At 39.7% G+C, this 25604-nt stretch overlaps 1 protein-coding gene across 1 annotated transcript; it reads left to right on the top strand.

The window, feature by feature from the left end:
- Nucleotides 1-280: 280 nt before the first annotated feature.
- LOC146330459 (scavenger receptor cysteine-rich domain-containing protein DMBT1-like) lies at nt 281-21648 on the top strand. The gene is made up of 22 exons (XM_084714483.1): nt 281-316; nt 401-492; nt 3412-4197; nt 5034-5468; nt 5608-5922; nt 7501-7935; nt 8075-8389; nt 9963-10397; nt 10537-10851; nt 11010-11218; nt 12610-12761; nt 14506-14748; nt 14850-15009; nt 15521-15596; nt 17230-17305; nt 18221-18831; nt 18969-19177; nt 19754-19914; nt 20450-20704; nt 20806-20965; nt 21069-21144; nt 21246-21648. Exons 2-22 carry the CDS (start codon nt 417-419, stop codon nt 21263-21265), a joined length of 5520 nt encoding a protein of 1839 aa, XP_084570609.1. The 5' UTR covers nt 281-316; nt 401-416; the 3' UTR covers nt 21266-21648.
- Nucleotides 21649-25604: the final 3956 nt, after the last annotated feature.

Genomic DNA, 25604 nt, shown 5'->3' on the forward strand with positions numbered 1-25604 from the left:
AAAAGTCAGAAAAAATATATAAGCGATGGAATGTGCGGTCCCCATTATAATGTGCTTCAACACTGACCTGAGATTGATTGTGCTACCATAAAGTATATTGACTCAGGCCTTTGTTTGCGTGCCAGTTCTGTTTGGATTTCATCCATTTGTCTTATTTTGATTAATAAGTAACTAATTTGATGTCATATGTATTAGTGCTGCCAACAACCCATCTATGTGTTTCAACAATGGTTACTTTGTTTGAGCACACAAGCACGACTATAAATTCCCACCCTTTGACTCACTAACTGTTGGATTCCCAAACAGCCTCTCCAAGGTAAGACTGGCAAAGTAATGAATTTTATGCACGGCAGCATAATTTGAAAATGTGATTTGAAGACATTTCTTTTGTCTTTTTCAGCAAGTTTGTGCCGTGGATGTGGTCCATAATGGGGGTGCCAAGCGGTTTGTTGTTGTTCCTAATTTTGCAGATTTTTATAAACAGCACTTTAGGTAAGACATCTGACTTATCATCATCTTGAGTTTGACATTATGACTCATATCTGCTGTGTAATGTTAATTTTGCCCAACCCAGATTTAAATATGGATCAGTACATGATAGTATCATTCATAGGAGTTATTGGACTCCCTGTAAAATGACACGACTAAAATTCTGGGAATCATATATATGCTGGAGATGTGATAGGAGTGGATACACCTTATACACATACTATATGAATGCCAAAAAGCATGGAATCATGGGAAAATTTAATTACATTCCTAAATAAAATACTCTGTTACTACAGTGTGTCATGGTTTGCATCTCAGGTACAGTAGAGGGGATGTATTTATCGGCTCAGCGGACGCTGTGGTACAGACTGACCCTTACCTCTGGCATGAACAACAAAAAAAAACATCCAATTTAATGAATGGTTGGGAGAAATTACTAAAATAGGCAATTATGAACTCCTGATTTGACAGACAGGAGGTATTTTGAAAATAGGGAGAAGTGAACAGTGTCACAGTGATTATCATGTGTGAGAAGTGGCCTACTATGTCACATTATAATTGTAATAAATGTCTGATTACACAGTGTAATATGACATTATGATTATGTCAGTAGATGGGACAGATATTGCTATTATTTGAGTAATTTAAATGGGATAAGTACAGACAATATTACCCTATGAATATTGTATTATAATTTTTAGTATTATTATATTTATTTTATTACATTTTAATTTAATTTAGTCTTTTTTTCTTTTCTTTTTCTTGAGTGGTTGGTAAAGTGAATTACAAAAAAAATATGATTCACAGACCACACAGACCAAACACCCTTAGAAATATGAACTTGTTGACTTAAACTTCCTGAGTGATTCCCTCAGATTGCTCCTTACTTTAAGATAAAACATTTTATTTGGCATTATCAAAGTCACATATTTATATCCCACTGATTCACTGAAACAGTATTATTATTACATTGACTCATTTCTTACACATCATTTCACATTTCATAATTTCATTTTTTGGAATTAATTACAAATTCTCAAATTACTGTAATAAAGTCATTTTTGTGTACTTGTACTTTTATTAATGTCTTTTTTAAGACTGAAATTTTACTTGTACATAAAAAATTAATTACGCAATGCAATCTACCTTGTTACTTTTAAAATCAGAATTTGGCACTGAGTATAATTTGAATTAATGTCCAAACAGTTCATCTGTATTTTTGTCGCCAAGAATGATTTCTGATAACACCAGTAGTTTTAATTATAGTTGGGTAATATTATTATTTCCACCGTGAGTTCTGGTGGGCAGACAGGCAGGTATAGATGCAGGGAGGTAGGTTACGTTTTCACAAGAAAGAAGTTCGCCATCAGGGATTTCAGCCAGAAAGCCTTAAAGATATAATATGTAACAAAATATATAATATGACTAAGATCTAGACCTATGTCATTATTTGTTGAGTTGTGTATTTTACATTATCCCACGTTTCCAACAATATTCAAACACAGAGAAATCTGCAATCAATTCAAAATGCATTTCCTCCTAGCCCTTTCTAGCTTGTTGCTTGTTGCTATAAATTCCAGCAAAACATGGGATATATCAGATACGTCAGAAGGAAGGAAGAAAGATGAATGTGACTAAACAAAACCTAAATAAAACTTTAATAATACCTCATCAATGAACATGATTTTGTCAGTAGACTACATCTTTTGTTATTGTTTGATGTGAGACCCTGAGCAGCATAATTTACATATTGTGTATTTAGCCCTTTCCCTTACCCTAACCTTTCTGGCAGAAAGCCCTGCAGGCTTTCTACCTCTAGTGTTGAGGTTCAGACAGCAGAAGCTCAAAAGCAAAATCAGAAGGCTAGAAAGCAAAATTGCAACTACAGTGTGTGGGCCAAGCATATCTAAGTAGATGAATGGACTAGAAAGGGCCAGTTAAGAATCTGCAGATCTGACGAGGAAATACGATGTGGTATTGAGGTGGGCAGGTGAGGCCATAAACATATAATCCATAGATACTGCACCAGCCACTTCAGCTTGTTGCTGCAATATGTCAACATTGCTGCTATATTGAATCTGGCAAGACTGGCCTTGAACAAATACATGTAAACGGGGGAGCTGTGTTTTTTTTCTGTATAAAAAGCACTATAACATGTATATTTCTCAACTGATTCCGATAAGTCACATTATATTCAAGGGTTTAAGATTGACATGGAGTAGTGAAAACTGTTTCCTCCATGTAGATCATGAACCCTTGAATATAAAAACAACTCACTGAAATCAGTTGAGAAATTTGACTGGAAGGTGTAGATGGGTGGGGCAATGAGAAAATGTGGAAAGGAGGGAAAGCAGGCAATGAAAGGGCCCAACGAAGCCTTTTTGAGTTTACTGAACTAAGGGCAAATTTGTTGGTAAACTTAAGAAGTTGTGTTAGTGGTGGTTTCAAACCAAAAGGTTTTCTTAATGTGAGGAGAAAAATATCCCCAAACTATGGATTTTTATGCATGTTTTCAATCTACAAGGACACACAATTTCAATTTCATCAAATATAATCATTTACGTTTTTGTAACTTAAGTACATGAGTAGATCTGAATAGTAATGTGAAGTTTGATGAAGTTTGAGTGAAGTTCTTTACTTAAATTTGCCTTTATTTGAGTACACTCTAAACTTGTGGGGATTTTAATTACATCCTTGCAAATCTATAAAAATAACACAAATACATAATAAACAATGGAAATATAATTGAAAAGCAGAAATCCAAATTGGATTGAGCGGATTCGTTGTTTGCATAATAATAATCACACAATAGCTAAAAAAATAAATCATGCTGAATTAGAAACGTTCATGTCCACTGCTTGGAGTAGCTACTAAAATTATCAACAGAATGCATCAAACTTACTGTCCTTGTACTTTTCACAGGGACACGTGTCACCAGTTGTGATTCATGTCATGATGAAGCCACCTGCCTGGAGTCACGAGAAAGAGGCGACTCTTTCATCAACCACGCTTTCTCTTGTGTCTGTAAAGATGGTTTTGTAGGCGATGGTCTCACCTGTTACAATAAAAAACTCTGCAGTGACTCTTCTTGCTGTAGCCAAGGTTATCACTGGTCATCAGACAGCGGCTGTGTGGACACAGACGAGTGCTCCCTCCCAGATTCACCCTGTGAACCAACTCAGGTTTGCCAAAACACCCCGGGCTCCTTCGAATGCCTGATGCCTTCCTCCAGGTCCAGATCAGATCCCTCTTCCCGATCTGTCCAGTTCAACTGTGGAAATACAGTTTGTCCTCCAGGCATGGACTGCATCAATACTAACGGGACTCTCCGCTGTGCTGACCCCTGTGGGCACTACACTGTCCTGAATGATGACTGGCGTTCAATAAATAACACATCGAATCAGATCATACACTGTGACCGAGATGTTAACTGGCAGGGCTGGTATCGGCTGTTTCTGGGGCAAACCAGTGCTCATATTCCAGAGAGGTGTGTGGGTGAAAACAGGTGTGGAACCCATGCTCCTCTGTGGATAACACAACCTCATCCCACACGGTCAGATGAAATTGTCAGTCGCGGGGTGTGTGGTTCCTGGTCTGGTCGCTGCTGCACTTTTAACGTGCGTGCCATCCATGTCAAGCGCTGCTATGGAAGCTACTATGTCTACAAACTTGTGGATCCAGCTGCATGCTATCTTGCATACTGTGCAGGTAATGTTCCATTTGATAGATCTTGCACTGTACCAGCAAATTCAATTTTCACATCTAATCCATGATTTGAACTGTTTTTTTTTTTTTTTTTATCATTTTGAACTGACATGTCACAGAAGACAGTACACTGACATACTACATATAACATACACGTTGTAAAAGAATAACACAGCAGTGACATAATACAGAAATATAAAATCAAACAGAACATAACAGATGTTGGGGGTACAGAGCAAATACAGTGAAGTACAATCATGAACCATTTTCCCTAGATAAGATCTTATAAAAATCCAGGGTCCATCATCTCCATGGTCGTATTCAAAAAGGGCTGAAGCTGCCCATTCCATTGATAATAAATCCAAGGAGTCTTTTAACCAATTATCTATATTAAAACAATTTAATTTGTGTGATTTCCAATTCATCATGATGATCCATTTAACTGACATAAAAGCTAGAGCAATAATGCAATGTGTAAGCTTTGACCGTATACTTTCTATCCTTGTGCCTAAGAGGCATACTGATGGACACCAAGGTATTTTCACATTCAAAATAGAAGAAAAACTTAATATCACCTTATCCCAAAAACATCTCATTGGGGGGCAGTGCCACAACAGATATATAAATGACCCTGCCCAACCACAACCATGCCAACATAAATGTGAGAGGGAGTGATCAATTTTTTGTAATTTGCATGGTGTAATATACGCCCTATGCACCACTTTTGTTTGTAAGACTTTATAAGGAGCATATTTGGATATCATTGTTTTTGAACTGTTTTAGACTAGTGAATAGCCTGTTGTACTGTACAGTTCCTCACTGTTTTTCATTTTGAACAGAGGTGAACAGTACATCCCCTGGAGTTTTACCAACCACACCTCATCCAACACCACTGACTTCTACTGCTAATCAGAACAATGTCAGTACCACAACACCAGCGGGCAACAGCACGGGAATTGAGGGGCAGGTCCGCCTGGCTGATGGAGGAAACAGCTCCTGCTCTGGCAGAGTGGAAATCTTCCACCATGGACAGTGGGGGACGGTGTGTGACGATAACTGGGGCGTGGTTGATGCCCAGGTGGTGTGTAGACAGCTGGGCTGTGGCAGGGTCCTGTCGGCACCAGGAAGTGCACGCTTTGGACAGGGCAGAGGGCCCATCTGGTTGGATGACGTCACATGCACAGGAACTGAATCAAAGCTCACTGAGTGCAGGCACCGAGGGTTTGGATCTCACAACTGCAATCACAATGAGGATGCTGGTGTTGTCTGTGAAGGTAAAAACACATTTGTACAACTAAAGACAATGAAGTCTCACTGCTGTAGGTAGTGTTTCAAAGATATCATCATCTTCATAAAGTCCATCTTTCATCTGTGTCTCATATCAACAACACTGTGTTGCCTGTTTTCTGTTAGCTGGTTCACCAGTGAGGTTGGTCAACTCTGACAACCGCTGCTCTGGCAGAGTAGAGATCTTCCTCCAGGGACAGTGGGGGACAGTGTGTGACGATGGCTGGGACATGAGGGATGCCAACGTGGTGTGTAGACAGCTGGGCTGTGGCGCGGCTCGTTCAGCACTACAAAGTGCAGCTTTTGGACAGGGCAGTGGACCCATCTGGTTGGATGAGCTCAACTGTTCTGGCAATGAATCATCGATAACAGACTGCAGACATTCAGGGTTTGGGGTCCACAACTGTGGTCACGTTGAAGATGCCAGTGTTGTTTGTGAAGGTAAATGTTTACACACACTGAAAGCACACTGCAATTTTTATTGTTTCACATCTAACTAGAAAAATGGCTTCATCAACAAGTTTTAATATTTACCACACACAACTGACCTTTCATAAGTCCCGCCCCTTGTTGCCCTGCGCTCCACTAACAAATGAGCAAGCTTGGTACCTGGCAGAACCTCGGTCAGCCTTCTCCTCTCCTGTTTCCTGTACTTAGATATGATATGTGCTAGGCTTGTTTATGCTGACGCCAGCTGTCAGGCATTAAAAATAACTATACAGAAATAGCCGATCAAGTCATGAACGGTCTTGTTTACCTTTGTAGCTCATAAAGAGGCATCAGTATTAAATTGAGACTTTTTCACAATCAGTTAAAACTCATTGTAGTAGCTGTGAGTTGAATAATGTTAGCAAAATGCTAGCTAAGTAGCTACCTAATGACTGATGCTGATGAGCTAGCTAGTTGGGTAGTGTTTTGTTGACATTAGCTATCAGATGTAAGTAGTTAACAATTTATGTAGATAAGCTAACTAGTTAGCTAGGATTTTGCTAACATTAACCAATATAAGTTAGAACAATATATGTTGTTTTTACAGGTCCCTATGCAACATCTGTTAGCCCACTTTAAAATGCAGTTTTCTTTGCATCACAGACAACCTGAGCACATACAGGGTGGGGAGGATTACTTTAAAAATGTATTCTGATACAGTTACTAATTACCTGTTATGAAATGTAGTCAGTAACATAATCAAATTATCACAATATTAAAGTAATGTAACTTGATTCCGTTACTTTTGGATTACCTCTAATTTTAGCAATTTGTCTGTGTTGCTAATTTTAGAGGTTGTTCTATGAAGGTAACATTAGACGTTGTTCTGTGTAGCTTTAGTTGGCATTTGGTCTGTGTAGCTAACATTAGTGGTTGATCTTACATGTAAATGTTTTCTTAAATTATATGCTGAGACAAGATAATGGTGAAATTTCCGCCAGGTGAAAGCATTTTTTCAAGGGAAATGAATTGGCAACTGTCAGATTTGCTGGTTTCACTGAGACTAGAGTGGTGCTGAGGCTCGTGAAGTGTTGTAGCATGTGTGCACTGCACTTAGTAGTATATTGATCTTTTTTTTTTTAATGTAATCCTGCAAATGATCCCCATTTTTAATAAATGTAACAAATCTGGTTATGTCTTTTTTAGAAGTTTAATTAAATACAGTTACCTTTTATTTGTAACCTAATTACGTTATCTCATCACATGTAATCCTTTACTCCCCAAATCTGAGCACATGTAAATGCAGGTAAGAGGACAGAAGAAAGCTGACCGAGGCTCTGCTGGGTACCAAGCTTGCTCAACTTGACGGGACTGACGAAGGGTTAACTGATATTGTTTTATAGTACAATAAGCCTGATGTACGGTAAAAAAAAAAAAAAAGTTAGTGAATAAAAACATAAATGGTGTTTTATTTCCAACTATATAATAATCAGTTATATTGCTGATAAAGAAAAGGGGCTTTTCCTCATTAATGCTGATGGCAATGCAGGCTGTAGTTGCCTTGTGAGTTCACAGAGACTTTTCTTTCAGTTCCACCGCAATTCAACAGCACAATTTTACCAACCACACCAAGACCTCAGAACTTCACCACTGCTCAAGTGCCATCTAACGTCAGTACCACAACACCAGCGGGCAACAGCACGGGAATTGAGGGGCAGGTCCGCCTGGCTGATGGAGGAAACAGCTCCTGCTCTGGCAGAGTGGAAATCTTCCACCATGGACAGTGGGGGACGGTGTGTGACGATAACTGGGGCGTGGTTGATGCCCAGGTGGTGTGTAGACAGCTGGGCTGTGGCAGGGTCCTGTCGGCACCAGGAAGTGCACGCTTTGGACAGGGCAGAGGGCCCATCTGGTTGGATGACGTCACATGCACAGGAACTGAATCAAAGCTCACTGAGTGCAGGCACCGAGGGTTTGGATCTCACAACTGCAATCACAATGAGGATGCTGGTGTCGTCTGTGAAGGTAAAAACACATTTGTACAACTAAAGACAATGAAGTCTCACTGCTGTAGGTAGTGTTTCAAAGATATCATCATCTTCATAAAGTCCATCTTTCATCTGTGTCTCATATCAACAACACTGTGTTGCCTGTTTTCTGTTAGCTGGTTCACCAGTGAGGTTGGTCAACTCTCACAGCCGCTGCTCTGGCAGAGTAGAGATCTTCCACCAGGGACAGTGGGGGACAGTGTGTGACGATGGCTGGGACATGAGGGATGCCAACGTGGTGTGTAGACAGTTGGGCTGTGGCGTGGCTCGTTCAGCACTACAAAGTGCAGCTTTTGGACAGGGCAGTGGACCCATCTGGTTGGATGATCTCAACTGTTCTGGCAATGAATCATCGATAACAGACTGCAGACATTCAGGGTTTGGGGTCCACAACTGTGGTCACGTTGAAGATGCCAGTGTTGTTTGTGAAGGTAAATGTTTACACACACTGAAAGCACACTGCAATTCTTATTGTTTCACACCTAACTAGAAAAATGGCCTCAACAAGTTTTAATATTTACCACACACAACTGACCTTTCATAACACCTGCCCCTTGTTGTCCTGCGCTCCACTAACAAATGAGCAAGCTTGGTACCTGGCAGAACCTCGGTCAACCTTCTCCTCTCCTGTTTCCTGTATTTAGATATGCTATGTGCTAGGCTTGTTTATGCTGACGACAGCTGTCAGGCATTAAAAATAACTATACAGAAATAGCCGATCAAGTCATGAATGGTCTTGTTTACCTTTGTAGCTCATAAAGAGGCATCAGTATTAAATTGAGACTTTTTCACAATCAGTTAAAACTCATTGTAGTAGCTTTGAGTTGAATAATGTTAGCAAAATGCTAGCTAAGTAGCTACCTAATGGGTGATGCTGATGAGCTAGCTAGTTGGGTAGTGTTTTGTTGACATTAGCTATCAGATGTAAGTAGTTAACAATTTATGTAGATTAGCTAACTAGTTAGCTAGGATTTTGCTAACATTAACCAATATAAGTTAGAACAATATATGTTGTTTTTACAGGTCCCTATGCAACATCTGTTAGCCAACTTTAAAATGCAGTTTTCTTTGCATCACAGACAACCTGAGCACATACAGGGTGGGGAGGATTACTTTAAAAATGTATTCTGATACAGTTACTAATTACCTGTTATGAAATGTAGTCAGTAACATAATCAAATTATCACAATATTAAAGTAATGTAACTTGATTCCGTTACTTTTGGATTACCTCTAATTTTAGCAATTTGTCTGTGTTGCTAATTTTAGAGGTTGTTCTATGAAGGTAACATTAGACGTTGTTCTGTGTAGCTTTAGTTGGCATTTGGTCTGTGTAGCTAACATTAGTGGTTGATCTTACATGTAAATGTTTCCTTAAATTATATGCTGAGACAAGATAATGGTGAAATTTCCGCCAGGTGAAAGCATTTTTTCAAGGGAAATGAATTGGCAACTGTCAGATTTGCTGGTTTCACTGAGACTAGAGTGGTGCTGAGGCTCGTGAAGTGTTGTAGCATGTGTGCACTGCACTTAGTAGTATATTGATCTTTTTTTTTTAATGTAAGCCTGCAAATGATCCCCATTTTTAATAAATATAACTAATCTGGTTATGTCTTTTTTAGAAGTTTAATTAAATACAGTTACCTTTTATTTGTAACCTAATTACGTTATCTCATCACATGTAATCCTTTACTCCCCAAATCTGAGCACATGTAAATGCAGGTAAGAGGACAGAAGAAAGCTGACCGAGGCTCTGCTGGGTACCAAGCTTGCTCAACTTGACGGGACTGACGAAGGGTTAACTGATATTGTTTTATAGTACAATAAGCCTGATGTACGGTAAAAAAAAAAATAAGTTAGTGAATAAAAACATAAATGGTGTTTTATTTCCAACTATATAATAATCAGTTATATTGCTGATAAAGAAAAGGGGCTTTTCCTCATTAATGCTGATGGCAATGCAGGCTGTAGTTGCCTTGTGAGTTCACAGAGACTTTTCTTTCAGTTCCACCGCAATTCAACAGCACAATTTTACCAACCACACCAAGACCTCAGAACTTCACCACTGCTCAAGTGCCATCTAACGTCAGTACCACAACACCAGCGGGCAACAGCACGGGAATTGAGGGGCAGGTCCGCCTGGCTGATGGAGGAAACAGCTCCTGCTCTGGCAGAGTGGAAATCTTCCACCATGGACAGTGGGGGACGGTGTGTGACGATAACTGGGGCGTGGTTGATGCCCAGGTGGTGTGTAGACAGCTGGGCTGTGGCAGGGTCCTGTCGGCACCAGGAAGTGCACGCTTTGGACAGGGCAGAGGGCCCATCTGGTTGGATGACGTCACATGCACAGGAACTGAATCAAAGCTCACTGAGTGCAGGCACCGAGGGTTTGGATCTCACAACTGCAATCACAATGAGGATGCTGGTGTCGTCTGTGAAGGTAAAAACACATTTGTACAACTAAAGACAATGAAGTCTCACTGCTGTAGGTAGTGTTTCAAAGATATCATCATCTTCATAAAGTCCATCTTTCATCTGTGTCTCATATCAACAACACTGTGTTGCCTGTTTTCTGTTAGCTGGTTCACCAGTGAGGTTGGTCAACTCTCACAGCCGCTGCTCTGGCAGAGTAGAGATCTTCCACCAGGGACAGTGGGGGACAGTGTGTGACGATGGCTGGGACATGAGGGATGCCAACGTGGTGTGTAGACAGTTGGGCTGTGGCGTGGCTCGTTCAGCACTACAAAGTGCAGCTTTTGGACAGGGCAGTGGACCCATCTGGTTGGATGATCTCAACTGTTCTGGCAATGAATCATCGATAACAGACTGCAGACATTCAGGGTTTGGGGTCCACAACTGTGGTCACGTTGAAGATGCCAGTGTTGTTTGTGAATGTAGGTTTCCTTTTGTATTTGACAATGTTCTGACATAATGTATTATTGAAATTACATACTGTGGTGACGGTTTATTGAGGTTCTCATCATGGTCTCTTCTGATATATTGTATTTACCATCTCATCTCTGTCACATTCACACATTTTCTTTTTGTTTAGTCCAGCCCCTTCCACTACTGCCTTCTCAGCTCATTTGTGGGCGTGATAAACTCCAAGTAGGGCTAGATTTGGCTGGCTTGACTTCTTCTGGTTTGGATCCATTCTCTGGCAACCTGGCAGCCCGCAACTGCTCCTGGGTCAGAGTGCGTGATGATGTTGTGTGGTACGAAGTGGAGGCTATGAAAGGTGCCTGTGGAAACACACTGAGGGTAAAGACTTAATTACTACTTTTTTGTCTGCTGTAAACCTGATTAGTGGCATGTCTATAGAAATCATTTTGCGTTGTCCCGTTCTTTTATGTATTACCCTGTAATGTTTCTGTGATGCAAGGGCATACCTTGAAATTCCAGGCCCCTTTAATTTCAAGTTCAACTTAATTATGATTTCAGAGGGCAAGTGTTTTGCAGGCCAAAGGCAATGCAACAATAGACAATACACAGAACAATATAAATTTAAAAGGACATAGTCTTACATATCGCACATCACAATGGACAGTACAAGACTCCCAGGAATTTCTATATTTACATCCTCAGCCCCAGCTTGTGTCCAACAAGCATGTGCGGTCCATGTGTTGCCCCTCTTTATCTCCAGCCATCATATCTGCGGCATCACTTGATGTTCCTGATGGCTCTCTTCCTCCTCTGATGTCAATGAGTGTGAGACCCTCCATAAGGACTGGCTAACAAAGTCTCTCAATGAGTCTAAATTGCTCATGCTACCCTCGGCTCTGAAATTCGCCTACCTGGTCTGTGTATTCAGTTCTCTTTCTTTGAAAGGCCTCCTCCATCTTAGCAGGAAACAGTCAACTCCAGCAGGACTGCTTACCTTGCTGTTTGTTGTAAAGCCATAGGCAATGACGAGGTCCAGTCACAGGACAGCCAGGTTTCTGTGACTTTTATGTGCTCAGTACATCCTCAGACCTTTGGCACTCCCACTTTCTTAACAGAGGTGCTGCTGGAGTTCTTCAGGAGGCAAGCACTGAGCCTTCAACACTGCTCAATAGTGCTTGTCTTCTTCTACTCCATGATCCAGACTCCCCCGGCAAATCTCCTAATCTAGCTGCTGACCACTTTAACTTGAACTGTCAATGTTCAGATCTGTCTTGAGGTGAAGCTCGCAGTGCATGAAGGGGAAATCATTATTCACTTATCTTCTGCAGGAAAGTCAAATCAGAACTAGCAGCCACAGGACAAGATGAAGAGGCTTTAAAAACCCCAAAGTGTTGTAAATGACATTTGTCATCAATTAGTCAGTGAAAAGATTTCTCTGTCCACATGTTGCGATGTATTTAATGGCATCGCAGACCACAGCAGTCTACAACGCTGGCTCTGCTTTTGCCTCTTCATAAAAAGGTACATTATTACAACCTCTGACAACTCCTCTTCTTCTTTGGGGTCACTTTTGCGTATAAGCAGCGCCCTCTAGTGGATGTATTGTTAAACATCCATGCCAACATGAAGGACACATGAAAGAATGTGGGCAGTGATAGTTACGTCTATTTTCATACCACATGGTCATGCTGCTGCTGCTTATATCATATTGTCTATAGCTGACATAATCATTCAACTGACTGATCATTTAATCATCTCCTGTCTTTCAGACCAACAGCACACACGCCATCTACTCCAACAGTTTATTTATCTACCCAAGAAGCAATGCATCCTTCAGCCTCCCTGTGAGTCTTCCCTTCTCCTGTGCGTATCCACTTGATACAGACGCCAGCCTGAACGTGGCTGTCAGACCATTCCTGGAGTAAGTAGCCTGTCATTGAATGTGACCAGTGATGCATTAATAAAGCTCCTATGTCTGTTATTAAAAATGAAAGCAGACCTTGTTAAAAATGCTCTAGTCTATATGGTGATGTTAAGCAATTATCTAATTGTAAGTAAGCGTGCATCATTGTCTGAAACAGTGTCTTTTTTTTGATACGACCACTGGGAGTCACTAGAGTCATGTGTGCAGGATTTTCAAATCCCCATCAACAGCAGTGTTGCGTGTTGTAATACACAGAATAGTAAAACTGTGTTGGTTTGTGTGTATTATTTATATATAATACATATAGATTAAACATTACAAGATAAGTCAGTCACAGAAAAGAATCACATAGACAATCTTTTTTTTCCTTTTTTTAATTTGCACAAACACAATTACAGAACAAGTGAAGACAAGTGCGTAAACAACTCAAACAGGATTAGACAATAGACAATAGACCAAAACGAAAATAAGGGACAAATAAGTAGAGTAGAACAAAACAAATAACATAGAAACAAAGAAACAAATAACATGAGCCTACTGGTTACATAGTAAATATACAAAATAAAGCCATAATCCATATATGTTCACATATGTTCCTCCTCCCTTCTTGTTTTGCAAAAACATAGAAGAGAGAGAAAAAAAAAAAAAAGGGGGGGGGGGGGGTAAAAGGATAACAATAATAGTGTGTGTGTGTGTGAGTCACATAGACAATCTAAGTAAAACAATCACCAATCAAAAAAATAGCAGCATGTAAAACCTCAACTATATCTAATTTCAGTTTGTTTTTGATTTGTATCATTGTTATGAACTTTGACCTTAAGCACCTGCATGAAATGCCTCACCAACTTAGACAGCAAGGCCTTATATAAAAGATAAAAACACATCCAGCTTTTTCATATAATTCACACTGGTGATGCCTCCAATGGTAGATGGCATCCAGTGGTTAAGGGTAAGTGGCAGCAGCATGTACAGACTAGAAATTAAACTGTATCAAAATTTAAAATCCTGACTATAGCGATCAACATTATCACATTTAGCAGTATTATCAGGGTATTGTTAAAATGTGCTGAAAATGTTCAAAAAGCACTGATATACACACTGGAATCATTTCTACAAGTTTTATATTGAAAACCTCTTTAAGATTAAAAATGACATGCTTATCTGTGGCTGCTAAGTCAGCAGCAGTTGTAGCATGGCCAGTATTATCTGTGTTAGCCTCATCTTCTGCAGTGTCACCCGTGGTTTCTGAGGTGGAGGGTACATCAGAGTGTCTTGGTTGTAAAGTTACAAAACAATCAATTTTGGCTCACAAGAGGGTCACTTGGGATAATACCACAGCTAACAGGCCAATATGTTTCAATAATACGTAGCTAACTAGCCCACTATTATGGATAGTGATTTAGGATGTTAGCTAGCTCAAGTAATTGCATGACGATTCATGGGTAGTTTATTGTCAATGCTGTGTAAAAAAAAAAAAAAAAAAAAAAAAAAGTTTTCTTATGAATGGGACAGTTTTGATGTGTATTTTCAGACATATTTTAGGTTTTCAGCAAGGACATATCTGAACAAGTCTAATACTTCTACCACAGAGCTATCTAGCTATACATATGTATCTATGTATGTATGTATGTATGTATGTAATGATATACTGGACTTGTTTCAAAGATTTCTATATAACAATAACCAGATGAAAATAAAGACAACTTGGTTACCTTAACAAAAAAGCATGTTTTCTTGACAGGTTGGAAAGTGGCATTTCAGGTTCGGGTACCAAAGCCAGAGCCTCCATGTCTCTGTTCCGTGACTCCAACTACACTGAGACTTACTCAGCAGGCCAGGTCACCTTGCCACTGGGCTCACCACTGTACGTGGGCGTCTCTGTGGAGGAGAGAGATCCAGGCTTTGCAGTTGTTTTGGAGGACTGCTACGCCACTCACTCATCAAACCCTGATGATCCCATGCGACACTTTTTCATCCAGAACAAGTAAGTGTCCCTCTGGAGCCTCAGCAGATGGTCTGTGGAATATAATGGAAACTGGAAAAGGTTAAATGTGTAGAGATGAGCCTCACCATCTTCTCTGTCAGGTGTCCCAGTGACCGTCGACGGGTGTCAGTGACTGAGAGCGGCTCGTCCCTCCAGGCTCGGTTCACTGCCCTGTTCTTCCTGCTCCAGGATGAATACAGAGATGTTTTCCTTCACTGCAGCCTGAGCCTGTGTGACCGAAGGACCAACTCCTGTGTTCCAGTAAGTCACACATTTCACTTCATCAGTGGCATTGTCAATCCAAGGATGTAGAATTGGGTAGGGACGGTAAGGACATGTCCCTTTTAATATCCAAGGACTACTGAATTGTCCCTAGCAATGATTTTGATTTTTAAAAAATATTGTTTCTCAGTGTCCAGTGAGTTAGTCAGTACTGTGACAAAGTACCCGTGTCGTACAAATTCTGTACAAATCTGTGGGGAAGGGAGAAATATGCACAAATCTATCACAACTGCTGTCATCTTAGTCAGCACTCCTCTGGAAGCAGCACAGTGTCTCTCCCCTTGCACCATGCACCAGGAGACTGATAGCTTGTACCATGGTTGTGGGGACACTACAAGTGTCTCTGTCGCTCTGAAACTTTGTGACAACAGGGACATGTTTATTGTCCTTACCAGCTGGCGCATGAAATATGTGCCCTTGTGTCAATCCATAATCAACACTGCTTAAACACTGGGTTTTAACAGTATCTCTTATTTTTTCACCCATGTAGCCTTGCACAAGGAGGATGCATCGTTCTTTTCCCAACTCTGAATCTGTGAAGCCCCTCACCATTGGACCAATCATTTGTGAGTATGAACTACAATGTTGATGCCTCAACACAATAAGTTATATTATATTATATTAACTAATAACCATGCTTTTTTTCCCTCTTTTTTATCTCCAGGGGAGAAGTCACTTGAGTGAGCTGACAACTTATAGTGATACATATACATTCTATATTTTGACATTATTTTGTTTTAAGGTGTTTTTTCCTAAGATTTATAAGACATGGTTTGATAAAAAAAAACTGGTGTTACTTTGTAATATTATCACACTTTGCATCATTCATCAAGTCTATTACCTTTGTAATGGCTGTGTTTCTAAACACACACAGAAACTATAAGATTTAAACTTGTAATAAAAGTGAAGGTGTCAATACTTTATGCCACGTCTTTGGTTATTTTCAGTACTTGATGTGAATATGTTTATGTATGTATGTACTTTATATATCCGTTGTAATTTATGTACCCATTTTTTGCATGCATTTACTAGACATTTTCTACTTGGGCTAATACTCATATTTCTAAACAACAATATGGAATATTCTTTAGACTCAGTGACTTCTGACTCTAAATGATATGTGTGCATGGCGTTTAAAACTGGCCATTTGTAAAAATAAAGTCCTGTACCTTGATAGTGGAATATGCAGGAGTTAACAAATTGTTACAATCAGGGAATAGTCAGGATTGGACCGAAATGGAGACCACGAGACAGAGGTAGCAATTCAAAAGATATTTAATGAAAGAAAAAGATCAATAAAAGCTTACATGAATAACAAATGAGAGTCCTCAATCCAGGCAGGGAGAAAAAAAACAAAAATCCATACAAGGGGAAACAAGCAACAAGGAAACAATACCAGGAAGAAACACTGAGAAAAGAAGAGTATGAACCAACAACTAAGGAGAACAAGACATAGGATCAAATACACTAGGGAGGTGGGGGGATAACAAGGCACAGGTGAGGGTAGTCAATGACAGGTGAAAATAATTAGTGATCAAATAGAGTGGGAAAACAGACAAAGACAGGAAGTAAAAACAAAACACATGAAGGAGAACCAAAACTACAAAATAAAACAGGAAGTGACTGGGCTAGTTAGTAGATACATTACATGATGTGTTTCATTACTGAGTGTGTGTTGTGTTTTCACTCGGTGCCAGTTGGTCTGTCTCACCTGGTTTAACAGTTGTAACACTTTTGTCTTTTTCATCAAGTTTGTGTTGGGCCTGGAACATCAGGTGCCGTCCTTAAAGGAGGAGGAGACACTGACACACCTCAAGTGTCTTTGAAATCACAACATGCATAATGAAAACAATGAAATGAATGGAAAACAGGACCTGTTTTACTTTGATACTCACATTTCCTCTCATTTCATACTTCACTTCCTGCACTTGTGTGTTTTCCCTCTCTTTTTGATTGGCTTCACCTGTGTCTGATTGTCTGCCCTGCCCTTACTTGTCTCATCTGATCTGTGTCTCTCTATCCTCCCCCTTTTTCCCTTCTGGATTCATTTGCCTCTACTGTGATTGACTTCCTGTGTACTGAACCCTCTTTTGACAAGTAAGACTGTTTCTTTAATCTAAAGCAGTTTCCTGAGTTGTGCATTTGAGTCTGATCTCATCCGGTTCACCCATTCTAACACTCTTGTGTCTTTTTCAGCAGGTTTTGTGGTCCATAATGGGAATGCCAGGGGGTTTGTTGTTCCTAATTTTGCAGATTTTTATAGGAAGCACTTCAGGTAAGCCATTTGACTTCTTTTTATCTTGGGTTTGACATTATGACACACATCTGCTGTGTAATTGTACTTTCACCAACCCAAAATTAAATATGATGGATAACACAGATAATACCCTTGAAACATAGACATTAATTTCATCAGAGATACCAGGAAAATTCTCCTTAAAGCTGCAATCTTTCATATTATAATTTTGGAGCCCCCTGTGGACCAAAGTGGCATAGTTTCTTTCTGGTAGAAAGCCCTGAAGGCAAACTTCTCCCACAAGTGTTGAGGTTCCAGGGATGGAAAGCAAAAACTAAAAAAAGGTCAGTTAAGTATGTGCAGACCTCACACAGACATGAGATCCACCTGACAAAGTGGGCGGGGAAGGTCAGATAATTGCACTTGAGATGATCAGAATTAGGATGAATACCGCAGGGACTGGACACTGCAGACTTTTGAGGCACAGGGATGATTGTGGCTGTCTTTAAGCAGGTGGGAACACTCTCCTGTCACACTGATATTTTAAAAATGTCAGTAGTCACATCTACTAGCTAGGTGGCACATGTTTTTAGTACACAGCTCAGGGTGTTATCAGGCACAGCAGGATGTTTCTCACATCCTCTGTGGATAGGCAAAGTAGACTTTGAAGCTGACCCGTTGTTGAGAAGGTCCAGGCAAGCATAAAATGTTCATTTGGTAAAGCTACTAAAATTATCAACAGAATGCATCAAACTTAACTGTCCTTGTACTTTTCACAGGGACACATGTCAACAGTTGTGATTCATGTCATGATGAAGCCACCTGCCTGGAGTCACGAGAAAGAGGCGACTCTTTCATCAACCACGCTTTCTCTTGTGTCTGTAAAGATGGTTTTGTAGGCGATGGTCTCACCTGTTACAATAAAAAACTCTGCAGTGACTCTTCTTGCTGTAGCCAAGGTTATCACTGGTCATCAGACAGCGGCTGTGTGGACACAGACGAGTGCTCCCTCCCAGATTCACCCTGTGAACCAACTCAGGTTTGCCAAAACACCCCGGGCTCCTTCGAATGCCTGATGCCTTCCTCCAGGTCCAGATCAGGTCCCTCTTCCCGATCTGTCCAGTTCAGCTGTGGAAATACAGTTTGTCCTCCAGGCATGGACTGCATCAATACTAACGGGACTCTCCGCTGTGCTGACCCCTGTGGGCACTACACTGTCCTGAATGATGACTGGCGTTCAATAAATAACACATCGAATCAGATCATACACTGCGACCGAGATGTTAACTGGCAGGGCTGGTATCGGCTGTTTCTGGGGAAAAGAAGTGCTCATATTCCAGAGAGGTGTGTGGGTGAAAAGAGGTGTGGAACCCATGCTACTCTGTGGATAACACAACCTCATCCCACACGGTCAGATGAAATTGTTGAACGCACTGTGTGTAATGCCTGGCATGGCGGCTGCTGCCATTTTGTCTCGCATACCATCCATGTCAAGCACTGCTATGGAGGCTACTACATCTACAAACTTGTGAAGCCATCTGTATGCTCTCTTGCATACTGTGCAGGTATTGTTATTTTTCTAATCCATTCATTTATCTGTTTCAAGTGAATTAACTACTTCTCCTAGTGTTTGTGAATGTTGTGAATTCTTCTTGTATATATCTTATCTCCTTTCTTTTGCTCTTTATATATTTTTCTGTAGTCCGGCACTCTGAACCCTGGCTTCCTCAGCTCACTTGTGGCCATGATAAACTCCAAGTAGGGGTTGATTCGGTTGGCCTGACTTCCTCTGGTTTGGACCCATTTTCTGGCAACCTAGCAGCACACAACTGCTCCTGGGTCAGAGAGCGTGATAACGTAGTGTGGTACGAAGTGGAGGCTACGGAGGGTGCCTGTGGAAACACGCTGAGGGTAAAGACTTGGCTACTGTTTTGTTTTGTTTTTTTCTTTTTTTTGCTGATGATTCTGTGCACTGCATGAATTGCGCCACCTTGAGCATCTCATTTTGGCCTCGAAAATCACAAAACTTCAAGTCACTATATCGCCTTTATTGTAATGGCACAGTCATAAGCCATAGTTTTTGATTCCCTGTCAATGGGTTGTATACCAAAATGTGTCAAAGTGTTTGTTATGTATACTATACATGACAAGTTTTTTTTTTTTTGGGTGACTTTGAACACACATTAATTCCTATGTGAAGAGCACCTCAAATACAATCATATTTATTACAGTGGGCCCAAATATTTTTTATCTAATTTTGACCTGTTGGTTCCTCAGGCCACATGGATTTTTGCAGACCTCATACACAAACTGCACTGTCATATACAAAGACTCCATATAGTCTTTATACCATCATCCATCTATTATTACTGCTATAAAGACATGGTCATTGGTCTCGAAATGGGGAGGACAGTTTCTTTAACCACTCAGTCACGCTGCTGTGTACAGAACATCCTCTCAAGCAGACTGATAATTTAATCATCTTCTGTCTTTCAGACCAACAGCACACATGCCATCTACTCCAACAGTTTATTTATCTACCAATTACGCAAGGCATCCTTCAGCCTTCCCATGAGTCTTCCCTTCTCCTGTGCTTATCCCCTGGACACAGACGCCAGCCTGAACCTGGCTATCAGACCATTCCTGGAGTAAGTAGCCTGTAATAATAGCGATAATGAAGCTCCTGTGTGTGTAATTAAAATGGCTCTAGTCTTAGTCTGTTTTTTTATATATATAAAACCACAGGGAGTCACTTAAGTCACTTGTGTCAGATTTTCAAATCCACAGCATGCTGAACTGCAGTGTCAAATTTTGCAATACAAAAAATGGCAAAACTGCTGTTAATTTGTTAGTTACTTATGCATTACTTAGCAAAAGAAGTGTGATTACAGAAACAAAGATGAACAAATTACATATGATTTTACAAGATAAGTCAGTCATAAAAAATAATTACATGATATCAAGATATCAGCAGGTAAAACCTGGACCCAGTTAGAAAACCAATTAGCCATCTGTATTCACAATGCAGTAAAGCTGTTGCCTCCATCAACAGTTTGTCCCTTCATTATGGCTTAAAGAACAGAGCATGGTACAAGAGAGGCTGTGTCTGAAGAGGCCTGACTGATGGTTCTACTATATAGCTATTGAGTTGGTTTGGACTTGGTTACTTTAACAAAAGGAAAGTTTTCTTGACAGGTTGGAAGGTGGCATATCGGGCTCAGGGACCAAAGCCAGAGCCTCCATGTCTCTGTTCCGTGACTCCAGCTACACTGAGACTTACTCAGCAGGCCAGGTCATCTTGCCCGCAGGCTCACCACTGTACGTGGGCGTCTCTGTGGAGGAGAGAGATCCAGGCTTTGCAGTTGTTTTGGAGGACTGCTATGCCACTCAATCATCAAACCCTGATGATCCCATGCGACACTTTTTCATCCAGAACAAGTAAGTGTCCCTCTGGAGCCTCAGCAGATGATCTGTGGAATATAATGGAAACTGGAAAAGGTTAAATGTGTAGAGATGAGCCTCACCATCTTCTCTGTCAGGTGTCCCAGTGACCGTCGACGGGTGTCAGTGACTGAGAGCGGCTCGTCCCTCCAGGCTCGGTTCACTGCCCTGTTCTTCCTGCTCCAGGATGAATACAGAGATGTTTTCCTTCACTGCAGCCTGAGCCTGTGTGACCGAAGGACCAACTCCTGTGTTCCAGTAAGTCACACATTTCACTTCCTCAATAACATTGTCAGTCCATCATCAAAGCTGCTTAAACACAGAGTTTTAATGGTATATCTTATTTTTTTCATCCATGTAGCCTTGCACAAGGAGGATGCAGCGCTCTGTTTCCAGCTCTGAACCTGTGAAGCCCCTCAGCATTGGACCAATCATTTGTGAGTATGATTTACAATGTGGTTTCAAAGGTAATGCCTCAACACAATGAAATATATGAAATTAATAATCATGTTTTCTTTTTCTCTTTTTTCATCTTCAGGGGAGAAGTCACTTGATTGAGCTAGTGACATACAATAATCATAACACATTACATATTGTGATATTACTTTTTTTAAAAGATGTTTTCCAGATGTTTTTATGATTTGATTTATTTTGAACATTTAAAGAAATATCTTGGAGGAAAAAAAACAACATACAAAACAATAAATAATGAACAAACTTACAATGAGAAACATTGTCTAAGAACATTTTTGTATGATGCCAGGTATTAAGTTATTTCTTGCATTTTTAAAATCCACCACATCCATAAATTTCAGTTCATGTGACTTCAAAAACGTTTATTAGTGGGCTCCCTATATACAACATTGTGTAATGTGTATTGCTCTGTTTAGCAGTATGGATAATGGTTGTAGGGTGGTTTTGTAGGTGTTTCCCATCCTTCAGCACAATAATTTAAATATGGCAGTATCAAAGAACAGTACAGAGTATGCAGTGCTTTATGATCCAGAATGTGTCAGGCTTTGCCCAGAACTGCAGAACTTTTTTTTGTGCATATGTTATGTGGTTTCAAGCAGATCCTGTGGTTTGTTATCACACAAAAATTTATTTTCATATAGTCTTTGAATAATATTGATTGTAAGACATAAGATGATCCAATTGCATATTTACATATACAATATTACATTTTCATATTGCCATACTTTGTATTATTCCTCAATTATATTACCTTTGCAATGGCTGTGTTACTAAACACACAGAGAAACTACAGGGTTTATAATAAAGGTGAAGGTACCAATACTCTCCTTTGTCTCTGTGATTACATCCAGCACATTCTTGATGTGAATATGTTATATATGTATGACTTTATAAATCCTTTTTTAAAAAAAATACTTTTTTTGCGTTTTTTTTACAAGGTATCTTCTCTGTTACTCGGGCAAACTCCGCACAGAAAGGCCCTGCCCCAGCCAGCTGGGGGATTTGAACTTGGGACCTTCTTGCTGTGAGGCAGCAGTGCTCACCACTGTGCCATCCTAAAATACATTTTACCGTTTGATAAACTGCCATCCATGGTGTCCGAACCCCTGACTTTTCCTCTGGCGTCACCATGAGGTTGACATTTGTGCATCAAAGTGAAATGTCTCAACAACAGTTGGTATGAGGTTTCACAGTAACAAAATATTGGGTGCTGATGTTGAATCTGTTTTTCTCATCCCTACTCGGTGTGTCAGGTGCAGTTTTAATGTGTAAAAGGCACAGTATTATATGTTTTCTTTTTTTTTTGGACCAAAAATATTTTCTGAGACCATGCCTGTCCAAAGTTAAACATACACCTGTTTTTGGTTGACCAAGCTACAAGCGAACAGGTTCCTTCCACCTTTTAAGGGCTGTCAGTTGAGAAGCAGGTTCTTTCTGCTTTGTCCCTCCTGTCCCTCCTCTTTCCTCCCTCCTCCGTACATCCACAAAGTAACTTTAAAATAGAGTTGTCCTCCAGCCCTATGATAGATGTAAATGAACACAGAGCCATCTGTGGCCCATTTAAAAGAGATGTTGTCTCAATCCCAGTATATTACAGTATATTTGAATAAGTTTGTAGATAACATATTAATAGAAGGTTTGGATGCTTTCTAATAAATACCTCATCACAAATAAGATTAGCAAAACATTTGGTGACTCAAGAAGGGAAAGCAGCACTTTGTCCAGACTGTATTCAGCCAGGGAAGAGAACTGCTGACATGGAAAGGGGATATTGTCGGTGGAAGGGGCACTTTGAGGAACTCCTGAACCTGAGCAACATGTCCTCTGTGGAGGAGGCTGAGTCTGAAGACTCAGTGGAAATCCTGTCCATATCCCTGACAGAAGTAGTTATAAGAAGCTCTCTGGAAGCAAGACGCCAGGTATGGATGAGATTCACCCTGAGATCCTGGAGGGTATTGGACATTTTTGGGCGGTCTTGACTGATTCCAGAAGTACTCTAGGATAAACTCATTCTTATTTTTAGGTGTTTATACATTTTGATTTGTGATTATTGATTGATTAAATTTTGTATTCCATATCTGCCATGGTACAAGATCCACTAGTTGTCAAATTAAGTGCACCAAAATTTAAAGACCAGGTCAACTTCAAAATGAATTATTTATTCCTGCTGAACACTTGCTGTTAAGCTCATTTGTTACTTTTATCTTTTATTTTTCATACTTGTATATGCTATTTTACTTTCTTTTAACATGTTCAAAATAAATGTTAATCTAATCTATAATCTGCTTTGTGGCATACTTTCAGTATATGTAGGGCAAACCGTTGCACACAGGTACTTAAGTGTTATAAAAAATGGTCACATGTTGTGTCATTGGTCCTGGATTGCCACCATGTCAGCATCATTACTCAGTGATCGTTGAACTCTGGGACCTGCTGAGGCAGTTCAAACTGCAGGAAGTCTGACTGTTATTTTCCAGATTGCAGGTACAACCTTCAGCCCTCACCCACTCACAGGCTTTTATTTATTTATTTTGCTGCCACGCTGGTGACAGCCGGTTGATGAACTGATTAGATTTTGGTGGTCAAACATCAAAGGTCATCATCAAGCTCACTGTAAACTCATGTCCACCACATTCTTGTGGACGTGATATCCTCAGAACACCTGGATGTACTTTTATTATTATCTGGAACAAATGTCCACTTGGACTCAAAGATGAACTCATTCTAATTTTTTAGGTGATTATACATTTTGATTTGTGACCATAAATGTTTTATTTCACTTCTGCCGTATACTGATAATCTCTGTAAATCTTACAGTCTTCACTACATATATTATATGAGTCTGGGCAGACTTTAGAAGGGGAAATTGGAGGAGGCATAAAACCATGAGGCAATAGTTCTGGTTGAGTACAGATGGAGTGCATATTATTGGGCATTAGAGAAGAGAGAATGGCACATTTGTTCATTCAGAATTTCAAAATATAAAGCTTTTTGTTTGAGACTCGAATTAAATTCTTACATAAAAAAACAAAACATATATTCTTCCTCTGCTTTTTCCTCGTGTTCTCACTCTCTCTGTCTTCCTTCCCACCTTCAGCCCTCTGTTCTGGAGGTCCTCCTAGCAGCTGATCTGCAAGGTTTCACATATACAGACAGTGTAGACCAACTGAAGAGATGTTTGATACAGCAACAACACTCATGAGTGATATTTATGATCTGGGTTTCTCCGGCTATTATGAAGCTGAAAAGAGATGAACTACCTCCAACAACTGATTCACTGGCTGTCAGCGGTATGATGACAGTAGGTGGACGGCAGTAAATGTAATTTAGGATGATGGGAGAAATGTGCTTTGTGCAATGGTGACTGAGGAAATTTAGGCAAACAGATGCATTACATAGTTATAGTACAGGACTCAGAACTAACTTTTTCGCTGTCTTTCCAAAACTCACAAAGGGGGAATGATCCCCATTTTGGATTTTTATGATTTTATGATTTTATGAAGGTGCTGAAATAGGCAGAATGAATAATAATACTAATTTGTATTATATTTGTATTTTAATTAGATAATTTCTGTTTGTTCTGTGTCCCGCATCTTTGCTTCAGTGTTGTTAAACAATGAAACATCCACAGGGGGGTGAATATGTTTCATAGGCATTTTTTCTTTAATGAATTCTAATGAATGTCATATTGCATTTCTGCCATATTCTGCTAATAGATCTGCCTAAGTCTTACATGCTGGACCTACAGAAGGTAACTTGTGGGGTTCCCCAGGGATCAGTGCTGAGACTGTTGGTAGTCATATTATATAATAACATATGTGATGAAGACTATATTATTTCCAGAAGACACAAATGTATCTTGTTTTGGAGAAACAAATGAAAATACTTAAGAGTTGGTTTGATTGTGACAAGTTAAAGCTAAATTTAAGTAAAACTAAATTTATATATTTTTTAAATAACTTAAGTAACTTGTGATAAATATTACACAAATAGAAAGAGCACCGAAATTAAGTTTCTTGGAGTGATAGTAGATAACAAAGTATGCTAGAAGCCAAATATAAATTATATCTAAACTAAAATATCTAAATCAACTGCAATATTATATAAAGTAAGATATAAATTAAATAATTCTTCATAATATACCTCATACTGTTAAATAAAACAACCTACACAGAACCACTCACCACCCACTCTTTGTCAAATTAAAGGCACCACAAGTTAAAGACCGGGTCAACTTTAAAATGGGTCAAATCATGTATAAAGCAAAAAATAAATAAATAAATTAATTAATTAAATTTTTTTTAAAAAAATCAGTTATCACCCAGCAGTATCCAGATGCTGTTTCAAATGAGATGAATTTGAGAGGAAGTTTTATGTTCAATATGCAACCACTGAGGACTAATCCTAAAAGACAATCAAAGCA

The sequence above is a fragment of the Lutjanus erythropterus genome, chromosome 3, assembly GCF_056507025.1.
Source record: "Lutjanus erythropterus isolate fLutEry1 chromosome 3, fLutEry1.hap2, whole genome shotgun sequence".
Lineage (NCBI taxonomy): Eukaryota > Metazoa > Chordata > Actinopteri > Lutjaniformes > Lutjanidae > Lutjanus > Lutjanus erythropterus.

Coding starts and splice junctions, on each gene's coding strand:
- LOC146330459 (XM_084714483.1), top strand. CDS start 417: ATGTGGTCCATAATGGGGGTGCCAAGCGGTTTGTTGTTGTTCCTAATT. Junction 19,915..20,449: donor GCTATCAGACCATTCCTGGA/GTAAGTAGCCTG, acceptor ACAAAAGGAAAG/TTTTCTTGACAGGTTGGAAG. Junction 20,966..21,068: donor GGACCAACTCCTGTGTTCCA/GTAAGTCACACA, acceptor TCATCCATGTAG/CCTTGCACAAGGAGGATGCA.